At 43.8% G+C, this 17,924-nt stretch overlaps 1 protein-coding gene across 3 annotated transcripts in view; it reads left to right on the top strand.

Moving 5' to 3' along the window:
• Nucleotides 1-17,924, top strand: part of tmem131 (transmembrane protein 131) — a 30,386-nt gene extending 12,462 nt beyond the window's left edge. For 2 of the 3 annotated variants that reach the window (XM_011474424.3, XM_020702646.1), the window contains exons 16-41: nt 771-881; nt 1,927-2,061; nt 3,018-3,122; nt 4,254-4,340; nt 4,430-4,582; nt 4,676-4,751; nt 6,871-6,985; nt 7,069-7,207; nt 7,289-7,398; nt 7,481-7,553; nt 7,643-7,794; nt 7,869-8,011; nt 9,552-9,738; nt 11,975-12,160; nt 12,234-12,389; nt 13,940-14,364; nt 14,453-14,637; nt 14,719-14,837; nt 14,923-15,008; nt 15,089-15,235; nt 15,318-15,468; nt 16,504-16,619; nt 16,694-16,775; nt 16,846-16,949; nt 17,041-17,192; nt 17,273-17,924. In XM_011474424.3, the coding sequence (XP_011472726.1) occupies nt 771-881; nt 1,927-2,061; nt 3,018-3,122; nt 4,254-4,340; nt 4,430-4,582; nt 4,676-4,751; nt 6,871-6,985; nt 7,069-7,207; nt 7,289-7,398; nt 7,481-7,553; nt 7,643-7,794; nt 7,869-8,011; nt 9,552-9,738; nt 11,975-12,160; nt 12,234-12,389; nt 13,940-14,364; nt 14,453-14,637; nt 14,719-14,837; nt 14,923-15,008; nt 15,089-15,235; nt 15,318-15,468; nt 16,504-16,619; nt 16,694-16,775; nt 16,846-16,949; nt 17,041-17,192; nt 17,273-17,539 (3,762 nt within the window). In that variant the 3' untranslated portion in view covers nt 17,540-17,924. The remainder of the gene's footprint in view (nt 1-770; nt 882-1,926; nt 2,062-3,017; nt 3,123-4,253; nt 4,341-4,429; nt 4,583-4,675; nt 4,752-6,870; nt 6,986-7,068; nt 7,208-7,288; nt 7,399-7,480; nt 7,554-7,642; nt 7,795-7,868; nt 8,012-9,551; nt 9,739-11,974; nt 12,161-12,233; nt 12,390-13,939; nt 14,365-14,452; nt 14,638-14,718; nt 14,838-14,922; nt 15,009-15,088; nt 15,236-15,317; nt 15,469-16,503; nt 16,620-16,693; nt 16,776-16,845; nt 16,950-17,040; nt 17,193-17,272) is intronic. The other variant, XM_011474425.3, reaches the window with a different exon arrangement.

The raw sequence follows: 17,924 nt of genomic DNA, 5'->3' as shown, positions 1-17,924 counted from the left end.
AAGACAAGAGCAGATGCATTTCCTTCAGTTGCTTTGCTTCATCGACGTTTGATTCATATTTTAGAGCTTCTGTTGGCAGGAAAGCCGTCACTGATACTGCTTGTTGTACATTTCTTAGCCCCTTTATTGCTTAGATTGGTGTTTGCCCAGTCGTCCACAAACACTCACCCACTCAGTCAAGCTTTTGCTATTTGCTGACTTTTTTTCTCTCATTCCAACTTTGATAAGCAGAGTTCAAACAGAAAACTCAGACAAAACCACATCCAAAGAGAACCTGACCGAGTCTTTGCTCTAAACTTTAAGCAGCACCTCTGCTGATGTCGGAACTTTTCCATTTCTGATCTCCTTCATTGTATTCTGAATTGCTTTGAAAAAAATGTGTAATCAGTTGTAAAAGAAGAGCTTAAAATCAGATTTTTTTTTGAGTCTTAATGGGAGTATGGGGATAAATATGAGCTTCAAGTAGCCTCCTGTGGTTTAAACCCACCTCTGCTCAAAGCATAATGACAGTTCTCTGGCTCCCGTAGGTTTGTAGAGTTGGGTAAATGCAGCATCGTGACATTATTCATCCAAACTCTAGAACTGTGCTGTAGTCTTCCCCTTTTTACCGGAAAAGGGCTCCGGTGCTTCATTGACGGGCTCTGCTCTGCTCTGAGTCATCAGTTTTAGTTGTGCTACATACTGCTGCTAGTTTCACAATTAAAACGTTTGCAAAGAACATCTCGAGGAGGAAGTGTCGGTGTCATTCAGTGTCTTCTCGTTGTGAACAGCCCCTGGTCCTGCCACCCAGCCTGAAGGAGAACTTGCTGGACTTTGGTGTCCGCAGCGCGACAGACACCAGCAGCATCGTTTTTGTGGTGGTCAACAGCAACCCGATAGAGGTAAAGGGTTACACCTGCGACCAGAGTATGTATGTCCAGCAGGCGCTACCCACTGCCCTTGCTGCCCCCTTTTCACTCCCCATCAGTCACTACTTGCCCCCGCCCTCACAGACACCCCCCCTCCCCCTTTGCCACCCCGGTCAGAGCTGAATCTGGGTTGTCGAGACAAATTAATAAAAAAACAAAAAAAAAAAACTTTTTTTTCAAAATGTCAGCTTTTCTATGTGTTCTATCTACATAGCAACCATTTTGTTTTTTTGGTTACCAAAGGGTGACAAACATGTCATTTTTTGAAAGAACGCCAATGGTGTTCAAAACTGTAACTTGTATTTCCAGCATTTTCTTCCCAAGATGCTTCCAATCAACGCTCGGGGAGCTAAGAGGCGATAGATCAAAATCCCTAGGAGTTTAAAGTTGTAGCTGACACTAACGTTTTTTTTTTTAAATCAAAATGGCGGTCTCTTTCCAGGGTCAAATGTCAATGTAACTTCTGTTCTGTGGTTGTAGAATTAACAGGCTGCATGTATATGACATTTTAGTAAAATCGCTTGAACAAAATTTTCTTTTCCCATATTGGGAGAAAATTTGAAAACACAAAATAGCTGCCAAGCCGTTGGTTCTGTGACCATCCCATAATAATTAAAAAAAATTCCTTGGGATATCCACGACGCGTGTTTTGGTTGAGTTGGTGGATTTCAAACGATACATTTTTTTGAGCCCCTTAAGAGATTTTGGCCCCCATTTTTTTTCTATGGTTTCTTCCCCTTTGATGTCATCATTTTTTTTTTTGTTAAAATTTCGCCAAAGGGCACGGTAAGAATCTAATCTCTAATTGAAAAGAACAGCTCAGCCCTATTTTTGCCCGGCATGGTTTTTTCCGTTGTAATAAGGAACTTTTGCAAATTTTCCAGGATGCTTCTTACTTGTGCTTTATTTGTTTAGTCTTTTTTCTTAACTACATATTAGTCTGTTGCAACATGAACCTTTTGGGTAATGTTAGAAGAAAAGGACTTGTGCTAACACTTCAGTAACTTGTGTCTTCCAGCTGGAGATAAAGTCCTGGATGGTTACAGGGGAAAGTCTTTCCATGGAGCTGCTGAAGACCGAGACGGGAAACACGACAGCGGCCCTGAATCAACTTCACGAGCTGCAGAACGCTTCGGGCTCCCATCACAGAGCTGTAAGATTTCCTCACATCACTGCCGTGTTGCTTAACAAGCACACACAGCTTTGTTGACAGAACTAGGAATGAATTTGAGGTGGGGCTTTTCCAGGCGGTGTCACCATGATTAGCCTCATTATCTCAGTCTTAAAGTTGTGGAAAGCTTCTACTCCATTCTGACTACAAACATCCTCCCACCTGACCACGCCCGGATTCTGACAGTCAAAGTGGTGCGTTTGCTGCCGTGGCAGTTCCTGTCTTCAAAAACCCACAGCTAATATACCATAATGCTGTTCCAACTCTGATATGTGGACAATGTTCTGATGAAATATAACTACAGGAATTCCTACAGATGATGTGAGCTGATGTACATTGAAAGAGATCTTCTGGAAGTGAGAAGCTTTGAGGAGGAATTTCTTCACTTAACCTGTCCTGAAGATGTCACCTGGACAGGGCGGGGCCACATTCTGTGCAACTGATTCAAATATGGATAAACCTTTAAGAAAAGAAACTTTATTTCCTTATTTATCTGCAGCAGCATTCTGGTGTTAGTCTTTGCCGCAGGCTGCTTGCCTTTGACGATGCCGTCAGTAAAATAGAAAGTTTTGCTGGTAACTGCTCTTAAAGTTGAATTAACTAATATTTCTAATAGCTTTAATAAGTCATTTTATCTTGTTTTTTTTGTTTCCAAAAAAATATTTCATGTAGAGAAGATTAATCTTTAGAATAAACAAAAGAAGGAACTGAAATTTTTCCTCCCTTTTCAAATTTAATTTCGATGAAAGTTTCCCAAAGAAAAGATGAATCCTTCCTCATTTTTGTAAAAGTCTTAACGGTTTTTCAAAGTAAAAGCAGCAGAAGAGACATTTGAATGTCTGTCTAAAAAAACACTCCAATCAAACATCTCAAAAGTGATGATTGAGGGGAAACGGTTTTCCCTCCTTTCTGAAAGGACAACCTTTGGGTGTTTTCAGGTGATTTTAGCCTCAGGCTACTACGCAGCATTCAGAGTGACGTTGGTGGCAAAGAGGCTGGAGGGCGTGTATGATGGAGCCATACACATCACAACAGATTATGAGGTATGTCAGATGATGTGCAGGTTTTTAAGCCTTGTGCGATCCTAACACTGTTTACTCCCATTGTCCTAAGAGTTGAAAATGACCCACCCTACCAATGCCCTGAAATAAAGCAGCTTAAGTGAATGTATCTATAGTCCATGATGAAACAATCTATCACTTGTGAATTCCATGTCAATCATATTTTAGTTACACCATATAAAAAGACAGTAACTTTTTTTTATCACACAAACCGTCATAAGTTTTCTCTGACACGCTAAAGGTTTATTATGGATAATATATAAAAGTAATTACGTCTGATTTGGTTATATTCAAAGGAGAAATGCAGTCAACAACTGGAATTCTGTTGTCACTATTTTCATTCATCCATTCATTCAATTTTACTAGTATAGCCCAAAATCACAACAACAGTCGTCCCCGACTTTGGGCACTACGCATAAAACATATGGTCATTAAACACTTTAAAAGTTAAACCAGGTCGAACTTCGACCAGTCAGGGACTGGGATTTGTGCCCAGACTGATTTATTTCATACATCGGAATAGAGCTGTGAAAGAAAACTCCTGGAGCAAAATTCACCCGATTTGCCCCGCTTCAACATTTCCCACCGAGCCTCTTCCATCTGTAGACGGGCGCTAGTAAACAGTAGAAAAAGAAAAGAATAAGAAGCCCATCCCTGCTTGACCAGTGTGAACACCATAGGCTTAAGGCGCATACCAGGACTTTCATCAAATGCCCAGTGTGTACATAGCTTAACAGTTTGACATTATTTGTGTATATGACTATAATTGTACTAATGCAAGTGTTTGTGTGACCGTGTTTTATGTTTTTAATTTTGAACGTTTTTCAGGTTTTCAAATACTTTTCTAGTTCACGGGGGAAAATCCGTGTACCCTAGTGGTGTACAGCCTTCATAGAAGTATCACTTTTTCTAATGATGGAGTCCCTTCAGGAAAAGTCGTAACATTTCAAGTTGGAAAAGGAAACGTTAAGGCATTTTATTCTACAGGATGTCTTTTTTGTTGTTAGTTTGGTAGTAGGTCACTTTTTACCCGCAGGACAACACAAGGCCTGAAAGGGAAACTACAGTATTTGTGAAATCACCTTTACACCTGACTGCCTTGCGCCTCCTCAGATATTAACCATCCCAGTGAAAGCCGTCATTGCAGTGGGAACTTTAAACAGCTTTCCCAAACACATCATACTGCCGCCTTCATTTCCAGTGAGTGGCGTCACATTTTACACCCAGACCGCCTGATCTGCCTGGAATCTGAATGCAATTCCTCGTCCCCCTTTTGTTTCCTCCTCCAGGGAAAGATCGTCCATCAGAGCCTCAGCATCCAGAACTCTTTCACTCAGAAGGTGAGGCTGCAGCAGATCCGTTCACTCACTGAGGACCTTCGCTTTTACTACAAACGGCTTCGCAGCAACAAAGATGAGCTGGAGCCCAGACGCAAGTCAAAGGTACAAAACCTGGTTTGGACAAAATCTGCAATTTTTGTCTTGGTAGAGGTAACCCTATTTTCATTTCTCCTTTGTTTTTGTTTTTTTCCATAGGTTGCAAATATTTATTTTGATGCCGGCTTGCAGTGTGGTGATCACTGTTATGTGGGCCTGCCTTTTGTGCTTAAATGTAAGTTTTGGTTATGTTTCTGTGGGTGTGTGTGTGTTCTCTCTGCTGCGCGTCGACACCATTGCAGCTTTGCTGCGCTGATGAATGATTCCAGATCGGGTCGTTTTTCAACCCCATCAATTATATTTCTCTTTTCTTAGAGTGGAGCATAAAGCTGCGTTCACAACGTAACTCGTGCGTCAGGGGCGACCAGTTTCAATGCCAAGTCAATGTACAGACGCGATCAGAGGTCCTGTGTTGCGATTTCAGCATCGGACGCAGAACGTCAGTCTGGCAGCGGTGTGGTTTAGGCGGCGCTAGTTTTCGTCATCGTGGCACTTTGGGTAATCAAAAATCTGAACTTTGGCAAAGAAGACGCTTTGCATCTACCAATTAGTGACTCTGCTTTGGCCTATGATGTGTTGATGACGCGATCAGCGGGTGGAGTCCAAAACCAGCATGGAGGCGAATCTGATCATTCTCCTGAACTTTGTAATATTTCTTTTTCCATCGAGACCAGAACAAAAAGATCATCTAATTTTTCCCTTACCTTTTATTTTTCCCTCCTCGGACGGCAGCAAGTCCTCAAACTAGGTCACAGAGAGACGGAAGTAGCGCTAAAAGCGAAGATGGTGAAGCTCACCGTACTGGGAGAGTCTCTGAATGATGTCATCAACCCAGACATAGAGACATGTTTACCGATGATTTTGTAGAATTCTTCAAAATTGATCTCTCAACGTAGTCTGTGTCTTTCATGTATTGTAGATGAGATATACAGTCAATGCTTCCATGTTGCAAAGAGGCTAATAACTTTAGGCGGTAGCTCCTCCCACACGCGTCTGATCACATTTTTGGGTGTCAAGCAGCAAATTTGAGGCATCCGATGCGATGTTGGTGCACGGATCTGGGGTCTGTGCAGCATAAAGCTCACATGCAGAGAGGATATATGTGAATATTAAAGAGATTTATCTGGATTATTCAACTTAAAAAGCTGGACAATGTCAGAAATTCTGAAAGAAATTCTGAAAGATAAACTTTTTTTTAAAATCTTAAACCCTTTTTAAAAAATTGTTGATTAGGACAACTGTTTTTTTTCAAAGCTTTTATTTTTTTTCATACTTTAAAAGTAGTTCTAACTTTTAAACATTGCCGTGTTTGTATTTATTTCTGGATTTTCTCTTTTATTTAATACAACAGAAATATTTGATTTAAGGGTTAAAGAGGCATTTATTTAGAAGAAGGTTGTGTGACTCAGGTGACTCAGGTGTATCTCCAGGTGAGATCACAGTTTGATTGTTTGATTTCCTCCACCCCCTCAGATATCTGCCTTCACAAACAAAACTGGCAGTTGGTAACCGTATATTTTGGCCATCATGCCTCACCAGCAGCTGCCTCAGACTTTTGTTAAAAACTACTGTATTGACACCTGGAGGGAGTGCATTTTGGCAAAGACGGACCATATGGAGGGGCTGGGATTTGTTAGTGCGCTGTCCTTTTTATTCTTTTCTCCCAAAGCAACAGGGCAGAGTTTGAAAGTGTTGTCATGTCTCAGGAAGGTGATGGGAAGTTACCAGGGCTGCACGTTCGAAGTCAAACGAGAAAAACCTGTTTAAAGGAAGGGGGCTGAAGCGAAACGAGCCACACAGCTGCAGGTCTCTACAGATTAATTAGACCCTTAACTCTGCTCATTCCTATGAGCAAAGAGGAGGTGGGTGCACAAACGAAGAAAGCGCAGTAAACTCGTTGAATTTTACCTTCCTGATTCGTTGCTGCAGCTTTGGTTAAAATAACTGAATGTTGCTCTGCTGTTGTGAAAGAGGCTGGAATTACCTGCTTTACTTCAGTTGGGAGTCAAAATGAGGAAGAAATAGTTTCCATGATGAAAGTTGAGATGATTGTGAAAGAACGTGTGGTTATATAAGATGATACCTGTGCATGGTCTCATTCTCAGTGCTTCAGGTTTTCTTTTTCTGTGTTTGTTCAGGTGATAAAGATCCCACAAAAATGCAGCAAAATGAATCCTTTCTATGCCTTTACAGCCTCTTTGCTAGAGTCAGGTGGAAATCCAGGTTTAAATTGAGAACATGCTGAAGCTAAATGTGACGTGTTAAAGAATGAACCCCCTTTTTGTTCTCTACAGCTGACTTGAAGCCCCACGGGTTGGCACTACAGGAGGATATCTGGGATGCCGATGTAGATCTTCACCAGAAACTCCTGAAGCGCTGGAAGGAGCTCAAAGAGCGCTCTGGACACAAGTGAGCGCATTCCTCTCCGTAACGCCGAGCTGACTTTGGTTGATCCTCTCGGCCGTTTTAACGTTTTGTGTTTGTCACCTAAGGATTGAAGCAGTGTTTGAGGTCAACACAGACCTCCAGAAGAATGTGCAAGCCAGAGTAACGGCCCATTTGATCTGGCCCTCGCTGGTCAACTCCTCACAGCAAATCACCTTCCCCCTAACCAACACAAAAAGCTCCTCCGTGAGTGCGGCCGCCAAGATGTCCTCCTGCATGCACGCATTCATGCAAATGTGCAACTTCAAAGCGTTTCTGTTTCTGCAGGATGAGGAGGTGATTCTGCAGAACCCTGCAGACGTCCCGATCTACGTCCAGGTTCTTCCCTTGGCTCTGCTGCCCAACCCGTCTGTGTTCTCTGGAAAGCTGGCAGACAGGTCAGACATCTGCTAAATCAGGGGCGCTCTTTCATCCATTTTTTCGCTGCTCAAACTTACCTCCTTCATCTTTGTTCTCCAGGTTCCCTTCAGGAAATTTGTCCAACATCAATATTGATGTAGACACCCTGGAGTTCCAGGTTCACAGAAATCAGGTGAGTGCTCTTTTCATTGCTGTTTCAAATCCTACTTTTTATCTGCGTTTGTGAAATCATTTTCCTGTGGTTGTGTGATCTGTTTGCAGACTTCTGTGGTAAAGAGCAGCACGGGGTTTGTGGAAGGTTCCACCAGACCGTTTGTGTACAACCTCCTCCTGCAGCCCGGAGAAGTCAAATCCCTCAGTGTGAGGTTCACTCCTGTCAGGAACCACAGCGTCTCCTCGCTCCTCATAGTCCGGTAACGGCTTCACTTCCAAAGCAAAGGCCCCTCTTTTAGAAAACATCTTCTGAAGCTGTGTGTTTCCTGTTTAGGAACAACCTGACTGTGATCGACACCATAGTGCTTCATGGACGAGGCACAACCGAGAGCCTGAAGGTTGGGGGGAAGCCCCCAGGTCCCGGCAGCTCGCTGAGGTTCAAGATGACTGAAGCGCTGCTGAAAGACTGTGCAGACAGTGAGCTCTTTCTTTTTTTTTTTTTTTTTGCTGCACAGTCAAATAAGTTCAGATGTGTGTCCTGTTCATGACCAGATAAAATCTAGAAACGAATCGACTGGTATCATGTTGTTTACCTGGCCTGCATGCAGACCTTTAATCTGCGTTTCATCTGGCCCAGCTGTCACATGGTCTGTCATTTCTGCTGCTGTGTTGCTCATCAAGGTGAAGAATGTCAGAGTTCAGTGCTGCTTCAGAGGAGTTTTCATCCAACAGGAGTTTGGAGGAGCAGAGGAAAGGCAGGAAAATAACAAAGCAAACTTTCTATCATCAGCTTTCAGGTTCAGGGGTCTTCGTTCTGACTTGACTAAATTCAGGTTTGGTTTGGTTGTACACTAGATTGCCGTCTGATCTGTCCTCACAGAAATTAAACTGGTGATCCATGAGGGTAAATATGGTGTCTATCTACCCTTTGTTGCTAGAACTGGTTCAGCTCTTCATAGGAAGCTTTCATTGGTTCAGAATTGTCTTTGAGAGTGTTTTTCCTCTAGAAGCTCATGTGTTACACACCGACAGGTGGCACCCTGTTACTGTCGTTCACATCCCAAACTGTGTACCTTTGTTTGTCATGGGAGTAAAGTTCTGAAAATAATCTGCTAAATGTCATTTTTATGGTTTACAATAATTATAGATGTTTTAATTGTGTAAAACTACACACTTCATACACTTTTAACTCTTTTTCTCAGACAGACATCCGCATTTTCACCACTTTCTATCTTTTATAAAGAAAAGAAGTTCATTATTGTAAAAAGAAAATAAATACCTGGTTGGTGTCTAATATTCGTATACATTTCGCAACCTCAACAAATTCTGCATAGGAGACACGCCATGGAGATTGATTGACAGTGATATCCGGCCAATCAGGATGCAGAACACAATTGTGAAACTGTGAAATGGCTAAGGACCACTGTGCAACTAATATTACCTAAAAGAAACAGTGGATTGACTTTTTCTTTATCGAAATGATCCATTAACTGTTTGGCACAATGTTAAACATGTCCCTCCTGCAGATTCTGTCTTGCATCCTCCCTCATTTAGAACAATGGCGGGTTTATTTCACTTATTGGTCATATCTCCATGAGGTTCGCTCATCGCTTCTTACTCCATTTATGTAACGACAAACAGCCCATCATCAGTCACAGTTTTCACCATATGAGCAGCATTGCCGTCTTTAGGACAGACTTGTGACGTGTAGGACTGTCAAACAGCAGCTAACTGAGGGAATCATTTGCTCTTTGCAGCCACGTTTGTAGAAAGCAGCAGTTAACTTGAAGGGACCTGAGGTTTTTACTTATTTGCTCTGTTTTAATGGCAAAGTTATTGCATTTCAAAACATTTTCTGTGAAACAATCACGTGAGTCTTGGGGAAAAAATGTGAAATTGTTAAACCTGAATGAAAAGAGTTCTTGTGGTGAACCCAAAATGGCAGGTTTTTTAATGTGTAAAAGTTTAGTTCTTTCTTTCCTAAACCCTTATCTTTTTATTCTGTTCTCTTGTCCAGAGTCAAAAGTCAAAGAGCCAAACTTCACCCTGAAAAGAACCTTCAGAGTGGAAAACACAGGGCTGCTCCCCATCACCATCAGATCAGCAGAAATCAACGGGCAGACTTGTGAGGGATATGGATTCAAAGTTCTCAACTGTCAGGAGTTTGCACTGGAACCAAACTCCTCTAAAGACCTTATTATACTGTAAGTGACCAAATCCACATGAAACGGGCAAACCTCAGATCCTTCATGGTTGGAGACAATATAGAGGTTTTATATTCAGTGATGCTGAAGTCTCAGTTTTCCTCCTGAGTTTGTGCAGAAGTGTATCCATACTCGGTGTTTTGTTTTTAGAAATTTCCCGCCTACAGAACCTTTAGACAAACCAACGGCGTGTCGATAATGTGACTGAAAAGAAGGTCATTGGCTTAAACTGACAGGTACATGTCAGCTAACACAGCACACCTGAAATCTTTGGCTAGTATTTGCTTTAGGACGAGTGAACCTGCAGGAACGCTGTCCTGCTACGGAGACCTTTAAATCAGAAGCATTTCAGTCTGATGACTCAGGTTTTTGTTGTCAACACGAACTGGCTCTGCACAGTTTACATGCACTACTTCAAAGGTTAAAAGCATTTGTGTTGACTCCCACTGCAGGAGCAGGAACGTTCCTGTTCCAGTCCTCTTTGGTGTAGCCAGAATGTTGCAAATCATGAAACTAGTGGTAAAAACATGACTTTTTATTTTTCTTTTCTTTCTTTGAATCCTGACATTTGTAGTCAAGATTAACAAACAAAAATGTGTTTTAGTTTTCTCTGAAAGTGGAGCCATGAGGCTAATTCTATATATCATTTACAGATAACCCTGAAAAGTTGGGATTACAACTCCAACAAAGAAAAATGGAGAAAAAGTTTCCAGAAAACCTAATCAGATGATTGAAACAGTCTGGAAACTCTGCGTTCTTCTGTTTATTACATGTTTTTGTGAATTAGGTGTTTACATGCTGGTGACTGGTAATATTCCACTTGGGATGGCTTAATCAGTTTTGACGAGCTGGCTGAGAATTGGACTGAAAGATTCTCATTCCTCTGTCTGGGCCTGAGCAGCCCAACTTCTGCAAAGAGGGATAAGTCTAGTTCCAGGAAATCTTTGCCGCAATTTTTCTGCAAAGTTCAGGACATGACCACACCTCATTTCACTGTCCATTCATCTCTGCGTGAATTGGAGCGAGACCGTCCTTTTCATTACACCTAGCTGAGTCAACACGAGGAGAGAAGAAGCTAGACGAGTTGGTTTTAAGACTGTTTATACTTTTTAAAAACAGACTTTTTGCTCCAAATTCAAATGTGATTTGTATGCATATATGCAGCAGGAAATGCTGCTTTCTTCAAGTGTTCAACATGTAAACTTTGCAGGAGTGCAAGAAGGATGAAGAAGAAAATATGAAAATAAATTCAAATCCCCAGTAGAAAAAATAAGATGCAATATAGTATTAATAGAAAAGGTCAAATATATGACACATAATAGATCAAATAAGTAAGGGTTAATGATCCACAATGAGCGTCAATTCTGATAATGCACACTTTGAAGGCCATTAACCCGCTCATACCATGGTCAATTACAAAAGAAATAAATATTCAATCAGTTTTTCGTACTTAATATTCTTATTTGTATGGTTTAGATCGCATTTTTTCCACAAAAGCAGATTATTTTTTACGTTAACATGACAACACACCGCTTAGCTGGCACCGATCTCGACTGCAGCAGCAAAGAAAAGCTAAGCTGATGGTCACGATGGGTTGAATAAAGCATCAGCTCAGACAGAAAGTTCTCCTCTTGCCGCTTGTTTCTGTCCAGATGAGGAAGCTAAAGTTTGTTTTAAAGAAGCCAGCGCAGCGATATAGAAAATTTCAGCTGCGTGACCGGAACTTCTTTTTTAGGTGTGCAATATCACTGTGGATTATCACTTTTTGATTCACACCCAGCAGCCAATCAGAATTGAGTATTCACCCGGACCGTGGTATAAAGAGGTGTAAACGGTGGGACAGAAGTGGCAGCTTTACAACTGACAAAACTGAAGTGAAGTTGGATCTTGACAAGTTTCCTTATTGTTTTTGAAGTCTGCAAATGCTTTGTCCCAAATGTTAAGAACAGAAAATGCAGCCAAATAAAAAATCTTCACTTCCTTTGTTGATTGAAGTGTTTTGACTTTCCCTAAGGCCTTTCTTTAGGTTAGATTTGACATTTTATTTTCTTGCGTGGCTTTTTACAAATAGAAATGTAAAGTTTAGTATGACACGAGAGACAGGAAAACATGGTTGCTTATTTATTTTAAAACAGTCCTTTGTCAAAGGCCACACAGTTCTAAATTAACCCCCCCACACAAACATTTGATCATTTCCCTCCATCATGAGGATCACAGAGACTTCCTGTGCTTTCAGGTTTACACCCGACTTCACTTCGTCACGAGTGATCAGGGAGCTAAAGCTGGTGACCGATGGGGGCTCAGAGTTTGTGTTTGTCCTGAACGCCTCGTTGCCCTACCACATGCTGGGTGCATGCGCCGAGACTCTTCCCAGGCCAGACTGGGAGCTGGAGCTGCACATCATCGTGTCCGTCATCATGAGGTGAGAGCGGCGCCACGGCGGCATCGCCACCCTTAAGGTCAGCCTGACCAACGGGCCGTCTCTGTCTCTGCAGCTGCATGTTTCTGCTGGTGATTGCCACGGCCTACCTGGAAGCTCAGAGCATTTGGGAGCCCTTCAAGAGACGCGTGTCTGTGGAGCCCAGCACCTGCTTGGAGACGGGGAAGCCCTTTAACCTCAGGGAGATCGTGCAGATCGACGGTGATTCAAAGTAAGTGCACTGTGGAAAAACACCAAACTGGAGTCTACAAATAAAAGTTTGAATTATGTTTTTTATAATTCTTGAAGCAAAAACCGTTAGAGGAATTCAAAAGTTGCTCAAACATTGGCTTGATGCTGGTCCCAGATCTGGCAACCTGCTTGTTTTCCAGGTGCGTTTAGTCAATCGGGATCTGGAATCACCTGATGGAGTTGGTCAGTAACAGAGAAGGCAGATTGTGTCTCTGCAGGGATCAGATGGAAGAGCGGGACTCCTAACGGATCAAAGCTAAAATGCTTCGACTTGAAGCTTCACTTTAGCATCACTCTTTTTACTCTGTTAACACGGAAAAACAAAAAATGACAGGACGAGGACGAGGGGAAGACTTTCCTTTCAAAATAATGGTTCAGAGTATTTTCTAATAGGAAGGGGGTGATGGAGAAAGTCCTGAGCAGTTTGGTTATTCAAAGATAATCCAGTGTTTGTCGCACTGTAAAAAAAAAAACGGGGTGCATACAGGCTCCATAGACGATCAGTACTCCAGAAGACTCCTTCCAGGAGGAGTTTTTGAGGAGTGTGTGAATGAATGAATGAAGCCTCATTTGTCACGTGCAGAATCCACACAGGTCAACATTGCAATAAAATACTTTTGTAGAACCTGAAAAAGACAAAAAGGGGGAAAAAAACAAAGTTATTTGACTTAAAGGGGTTTGTTTGACTTCCACTGTGAAAGCTTTTAGCGCGTTTAGCTCTGAGCGAAACCACGTGATTAGAGCAGACATAGATACAGAACCTAAACACAGATAAGACGGAGCAGTCTACATCTTAAGTGTGTGCTTCTGTGCACATACAGCCGTCTGTCCGTGCTTTAGTGCTGAGAAAAACTCTGAAAGATTTACTCCAAAAATCAATAACCGTGGATATGAAGCAGCCTGAGAGAGGGAGAGCACCGTCCTGTCCAGTGTCAGCTGCTGATGGATGCCTTCCTGTTTTTACCTTATGTGGCTGTGAAATCGCTCCTTATCAGCCGTCTTCCTCTGCGTTTGCTTTGTTAACCTGAAGGGAGCAGCTACATCTTTATTGGGGCACTTTGAATTTGTTTCGCTTTGCTTTGCAGCTGCTAGTTTTAGCTCCAGTGTTTGCATTCTTTTGACTGCCCTAACTCCTCAACCATTCGCTCAATCATGTAAATCCAGTGGATTCGGTGAAAAGCACTGATATGCAACACTTTAGGGCAGTGAAGTGTTTACGGAGTCAACATAAAACACCGATTCTGTCGAGAATAATGGCGGCTTTGAGCCGCTATGCATAACTTCACGAGAATCTGTTGTGATTACTGCACAAACGGTGAGAGTTGCTGTAGTTCAGTGTTTGTTGTTTCTCAGTCCCCGGTGACATCTGTGGTGTTACCGGGTGTTATTTTGGTGCATTGGGTCTCTAGTTTTGGAGAATGTTCATGCAGGATCTACGCTGCTTTATACACAAGTGCAGGAACCCTGGAGCGTAGCAGGTGGACAGAGGAAGCATTTCAGAGTAGAGACGACTTTCCTGTCATCTTTCAGGTTGAACGACTACAGCGACTCGACTCAGAACAACAGAGGATTATGCCCAGCCAGCAACGGGACAGTGCGGGCTGCAGGCCGGCTGGCAAACGATCGCGTCGTTCCAGAGCCAAACTCGCAAGAAAAAAGGTCCAAGCCCGCGTTTAGCCGCTCATCTGGGACGGCCACGTCCCCACAGATGTCCAAAGGGACTTCTTTGTGCCCAGAAGGCCCTTCACTCGTGTGCCAGCCTATCAACCGGAAGACTCGGACGCACAAACCCTTAGAAACTTCAGCTGCATCATCGGGGCCTCAAGGAGCATTCTGCCCCGACGATGCAGATTACGCCAACCTGATAGGAGCCATGGACAACGACCTGGAGCGCCCAGAGTCGCACAGCGGCGAAGCAGTTCAGGAGCAGAGCTCTCAGGCCGTTCAGCAGAAAGGTACGTCCGCTCGCATCAGATGGCGCGGCGCGGCGCCCTGTTTGCATTCCTCTTAACCATGGTTTTCTTTCTCTTTTCTTTGCCTCAGCACTGGAACCCAAAGGGAAGCATCCAACGAAAACAAAAGGTCCCAGAAAGAAACCACAAAAAGAGAAAAAATTAACGGTAAAGACTCAGGGAGACGGGGGCAAAGATAACCTGGCCGACAATGACGACAGCTCCTCCACCACCACAGAAACCTCCAACCCAGACGTGGAAACCAGCGTCAAAGAGGTGCTCAGAGCAAAAATGCAGAGCCGCAAAACTGCAGATGGTTTCCTGGGGTTCTCCTTTAACATCCATCCCTTCTTACAGGAACCAATAAAGAAGAAGGGCAGGACAGTAAATCCTGGAAAAGTAAAAGAGGAGTATTCTAAACCCAAAACAAAGAAACCAGGAGCCAGAGAAAAGGACAGTCCAGTAGAAAAATCCAGGTATGTTTCCAGAAAAAAACCAAGCACATACTTGCCATTCCATTAGCTTCTGACTCCATTTTGTCAACATCTTGTTTGCACTCAGCTCCCTGGAGCTGCCGTATGTTCCACTGGAGGACAAACTGCGCAAGTTAAACATCCCAAAGACCAGACCCGTGCAGAAACAGAGATGTAAGCTCTCACCTGAACCCTGATCCTGCTGCAGCTCGCCTCTGCCTCTTCACCTGTGTGTGTTTGTGTGTGTTTTTCAGTAGACAGAAAGCAGGAGGAAGGACGCCCCTCCTTTTCACCCAAACTGTCCACCAGTTCCTCTGTGCCTGAGCTCGGCCACAGCAGCAGCTCTGAAGGAGAGAAGGAGTTTTCCTCCCCTGAGTGGGATTTCCCCGTCTCCGTTAACGGTATTCGTGAGTCGAGACCTGAAGCCGTTTCCAGTTTCCAGCCACGCCCCGCTGGCGCTGACTTTCTGCGCTTCCCTTGCAGAAGCAGCCAGCCTCCAGCAGATCTCCCTCCAGACCATAAATGCAGATCCTTTTCTGAAGAGTTCTGCCCCGACTGGGACCTGCTCTCCACCACCTACCTCCCCCAGTCTGCTGCCCCGGTGCACTTACAGCAGCGTGCTCAACAGTAGCAGGTATCCACGTGCTCCTACAGTTCAAAGTCCCACTCTACTCATCTTTTGATTTATTTGCAAAGCGATCCTTTAATTAGGATTCCCCTCGTTTTTAGCCATAATCACGAAACAAAACAGTTTCTGCAGAGCAGCAGAAGTTCACCTCTGAGTTGCAGGGTGGACTACCTCGCCCCCTTTCCCGTCACTCATTTGTCTGCACTCTCTCCCGCTAGCTTACAGCCCCTAAAACCCCCAACCTAACATTAGCGGAGCAACAAAAATGGCGAGCAATATTGGATCCAGATTCCAGCTCAGATGAGGAAAACAAAGACGTTGGTGGATCTGCTAGTCTGCAAGTGGATGCATCAGAATGGAGCGGAGCAGGAAGCTTGTGGCCCACCCAGTGGGCTGTTTTTTTTTTTACCTCTGATCCTGAAATACTCAAATGCAGAACTAATTTTAATTATCTTTACATAAATGTCCTCTATCATTAGAAAAATGGTACAAGAACACAATAACGTTATTTTCATCGACGTGGGTCTTTTAAAGCCTCAAAACCTCATGTTTTATCAAACACAGATTTCTGAGTTGAAAAATGTTTTCATTATAGGAATTTTTTTTTTAGGACCATGAAAGTGATTCAGCATTACCGAACAGAACGGAGGAGTGATGTACAACAGTACAGACTCCCTGAAAAATCCTCCCGTCTCATCAGAATCCAGCATTAAATGTGTTCTGCAGACGGTTGGAAATCCTCTGCGGTTCTCTCACAAACATTGAATTTCCGTCTCTTTGAAACTCCCATCGTTGCTGGTTTTCCACAGCCCAAAGGTTTGACCGGGTTCTCCAGAACCCTCCACGGCCTCCGGGATCCAATCTAGCCACCTCCATAGATGAGCGTAGCATGGTCATTTACCAACACACAAGAGTGTCGAGCTGCGTTCACCCTCTGCAATGCTTGTGAACGTAGCGTCAGAGTTACACTTGATCAATTTTCTTATGATCCGGTTTGTTTGTTTTCCTTATGTTTTACTCATATTTTGTGTTTTGTTGCAGTGAGATGAACCAGAAAAAGGCTCCCGGAAATAAACCGAGTGCGGTCACTCCTCTTCTGGGTAAAAATGGGAACCCGACCTTTGCTGCTGTAGCTGCAGGTTATGACAAAAGCCCAGGTGATTGTGCAACGCTCAGGTGACTGCTGTGGGTCCCATCGCGCCGTGTTCACCGTCCTGCATTATGTTCCCAGGCGGTTCCGGCTCGGCTAAAATGGACCACTCTGGGAAGACTCTGGCTCACATGACCTCCGTGGAGAGCGACAGCTCTGACAGGTGAGAAATGCAAGCAGGTGATTCTCCTCACAGAAGTTCTCCCTTCATCTCCCCGTTTCTCCTCTCAAAGCTCCGGATTGTGGAGTCCAATCGACACAACCAGCAGTCCAACCTACCAGACCACCAACTCTTTCTCCGCCTTCGGCCCCAGCAACCCCTTCAATCTGTCCAGAGGTAACGCCGTCTTCACGTGGCGGAAGAATGTCGAGCGACCGGTTAAACAAAGACTGCATGAGCTGAAGTATGCACACGTGTTGGTTTTTAGTTTTCAGAGGAATGAATATCCAGAAGTCATCTGAACCTCAGCCCACTTGGTCCGAGTTCTCCCCTGTCCCTCCCCCCATCTGGGACATACCAAACAGTGACCCTCTGCACTCCTGGCCCAGCAGCTCCAGCTCCCCCACTGCCACAACCACAGTAAGCTCCACCCCCACATATAGATCTCCTCTCAGATGCTGCTCATGACAGAGTACCTGTGCTTTTTACGTTTTGTTTAGTCACTCCTGGGAAACACCCGTAATCCCTGGTCTGCACCCACGCCCTACAGCAGCTCCATTTGGTCAGCAACCGCAGATTCAGCCTTACACCCGTTCCCGGCTTCAACCAATTCAGCGGTCCTGCCCGATCTGGTCAGCAGCCCCGCCCCGTCATCGCCCGTCTCCACAGAGATGAGCCGCACCTACAATCCCTGGAACATTTGGCGTCCCACCCTGAGCCGCCGAAGCTCCGAGCCCTGGCCCAGCTCCTCCGACGCCGGCAATTAAACATGACATGATGCCCTGGATAAATTATGTTGGTCGGAGATTAAGGTGACGTGGTCGGACCATCCTGTGTTCAGTTCTCTGCAGTTTTTTATTCACAGAGGCAGAATTGTTGAGTTTTACTGGTTTTAACAGGCGCCCCTCTCTTAATGTTTTCAAATTAATGTTATGTTCAGCCAAGAGTCAGTTTGGGCCATGCTAAAAGCTGGTTTAGGATTGCCGCACTCAGATTTCATTTTATTCTTTTTTTTTTTTATTTAAACAAAAAACAAATATCAAAGGCTTCTGTGGGAAAAAATTGGTCCAAGATCTAAGTTTGAGGTTTGAAATGTACACCTCTGTCACCTCTGTTTGTCATCAAATTTAAATAAATGATTTCAGCATCCGG

This window comes from Oryzias latipes, chromosome 4 (genome assembly GCF_002234675.1).
Source record: "Oryzias latipes chromosome 4, ASM223467v1".
Lineage (NCBI taxonomy): Eukaryota > Metazoa > Chordata > Actinopteri > Beloniformes > Adrianichthyidae > Oryzias > Oryzias latipes.
The sequence above is the reverse complement of the archived record's forward strand: the minus strand, read 5'-3'. Positions and strand labels throughout refer to the sequence as shown.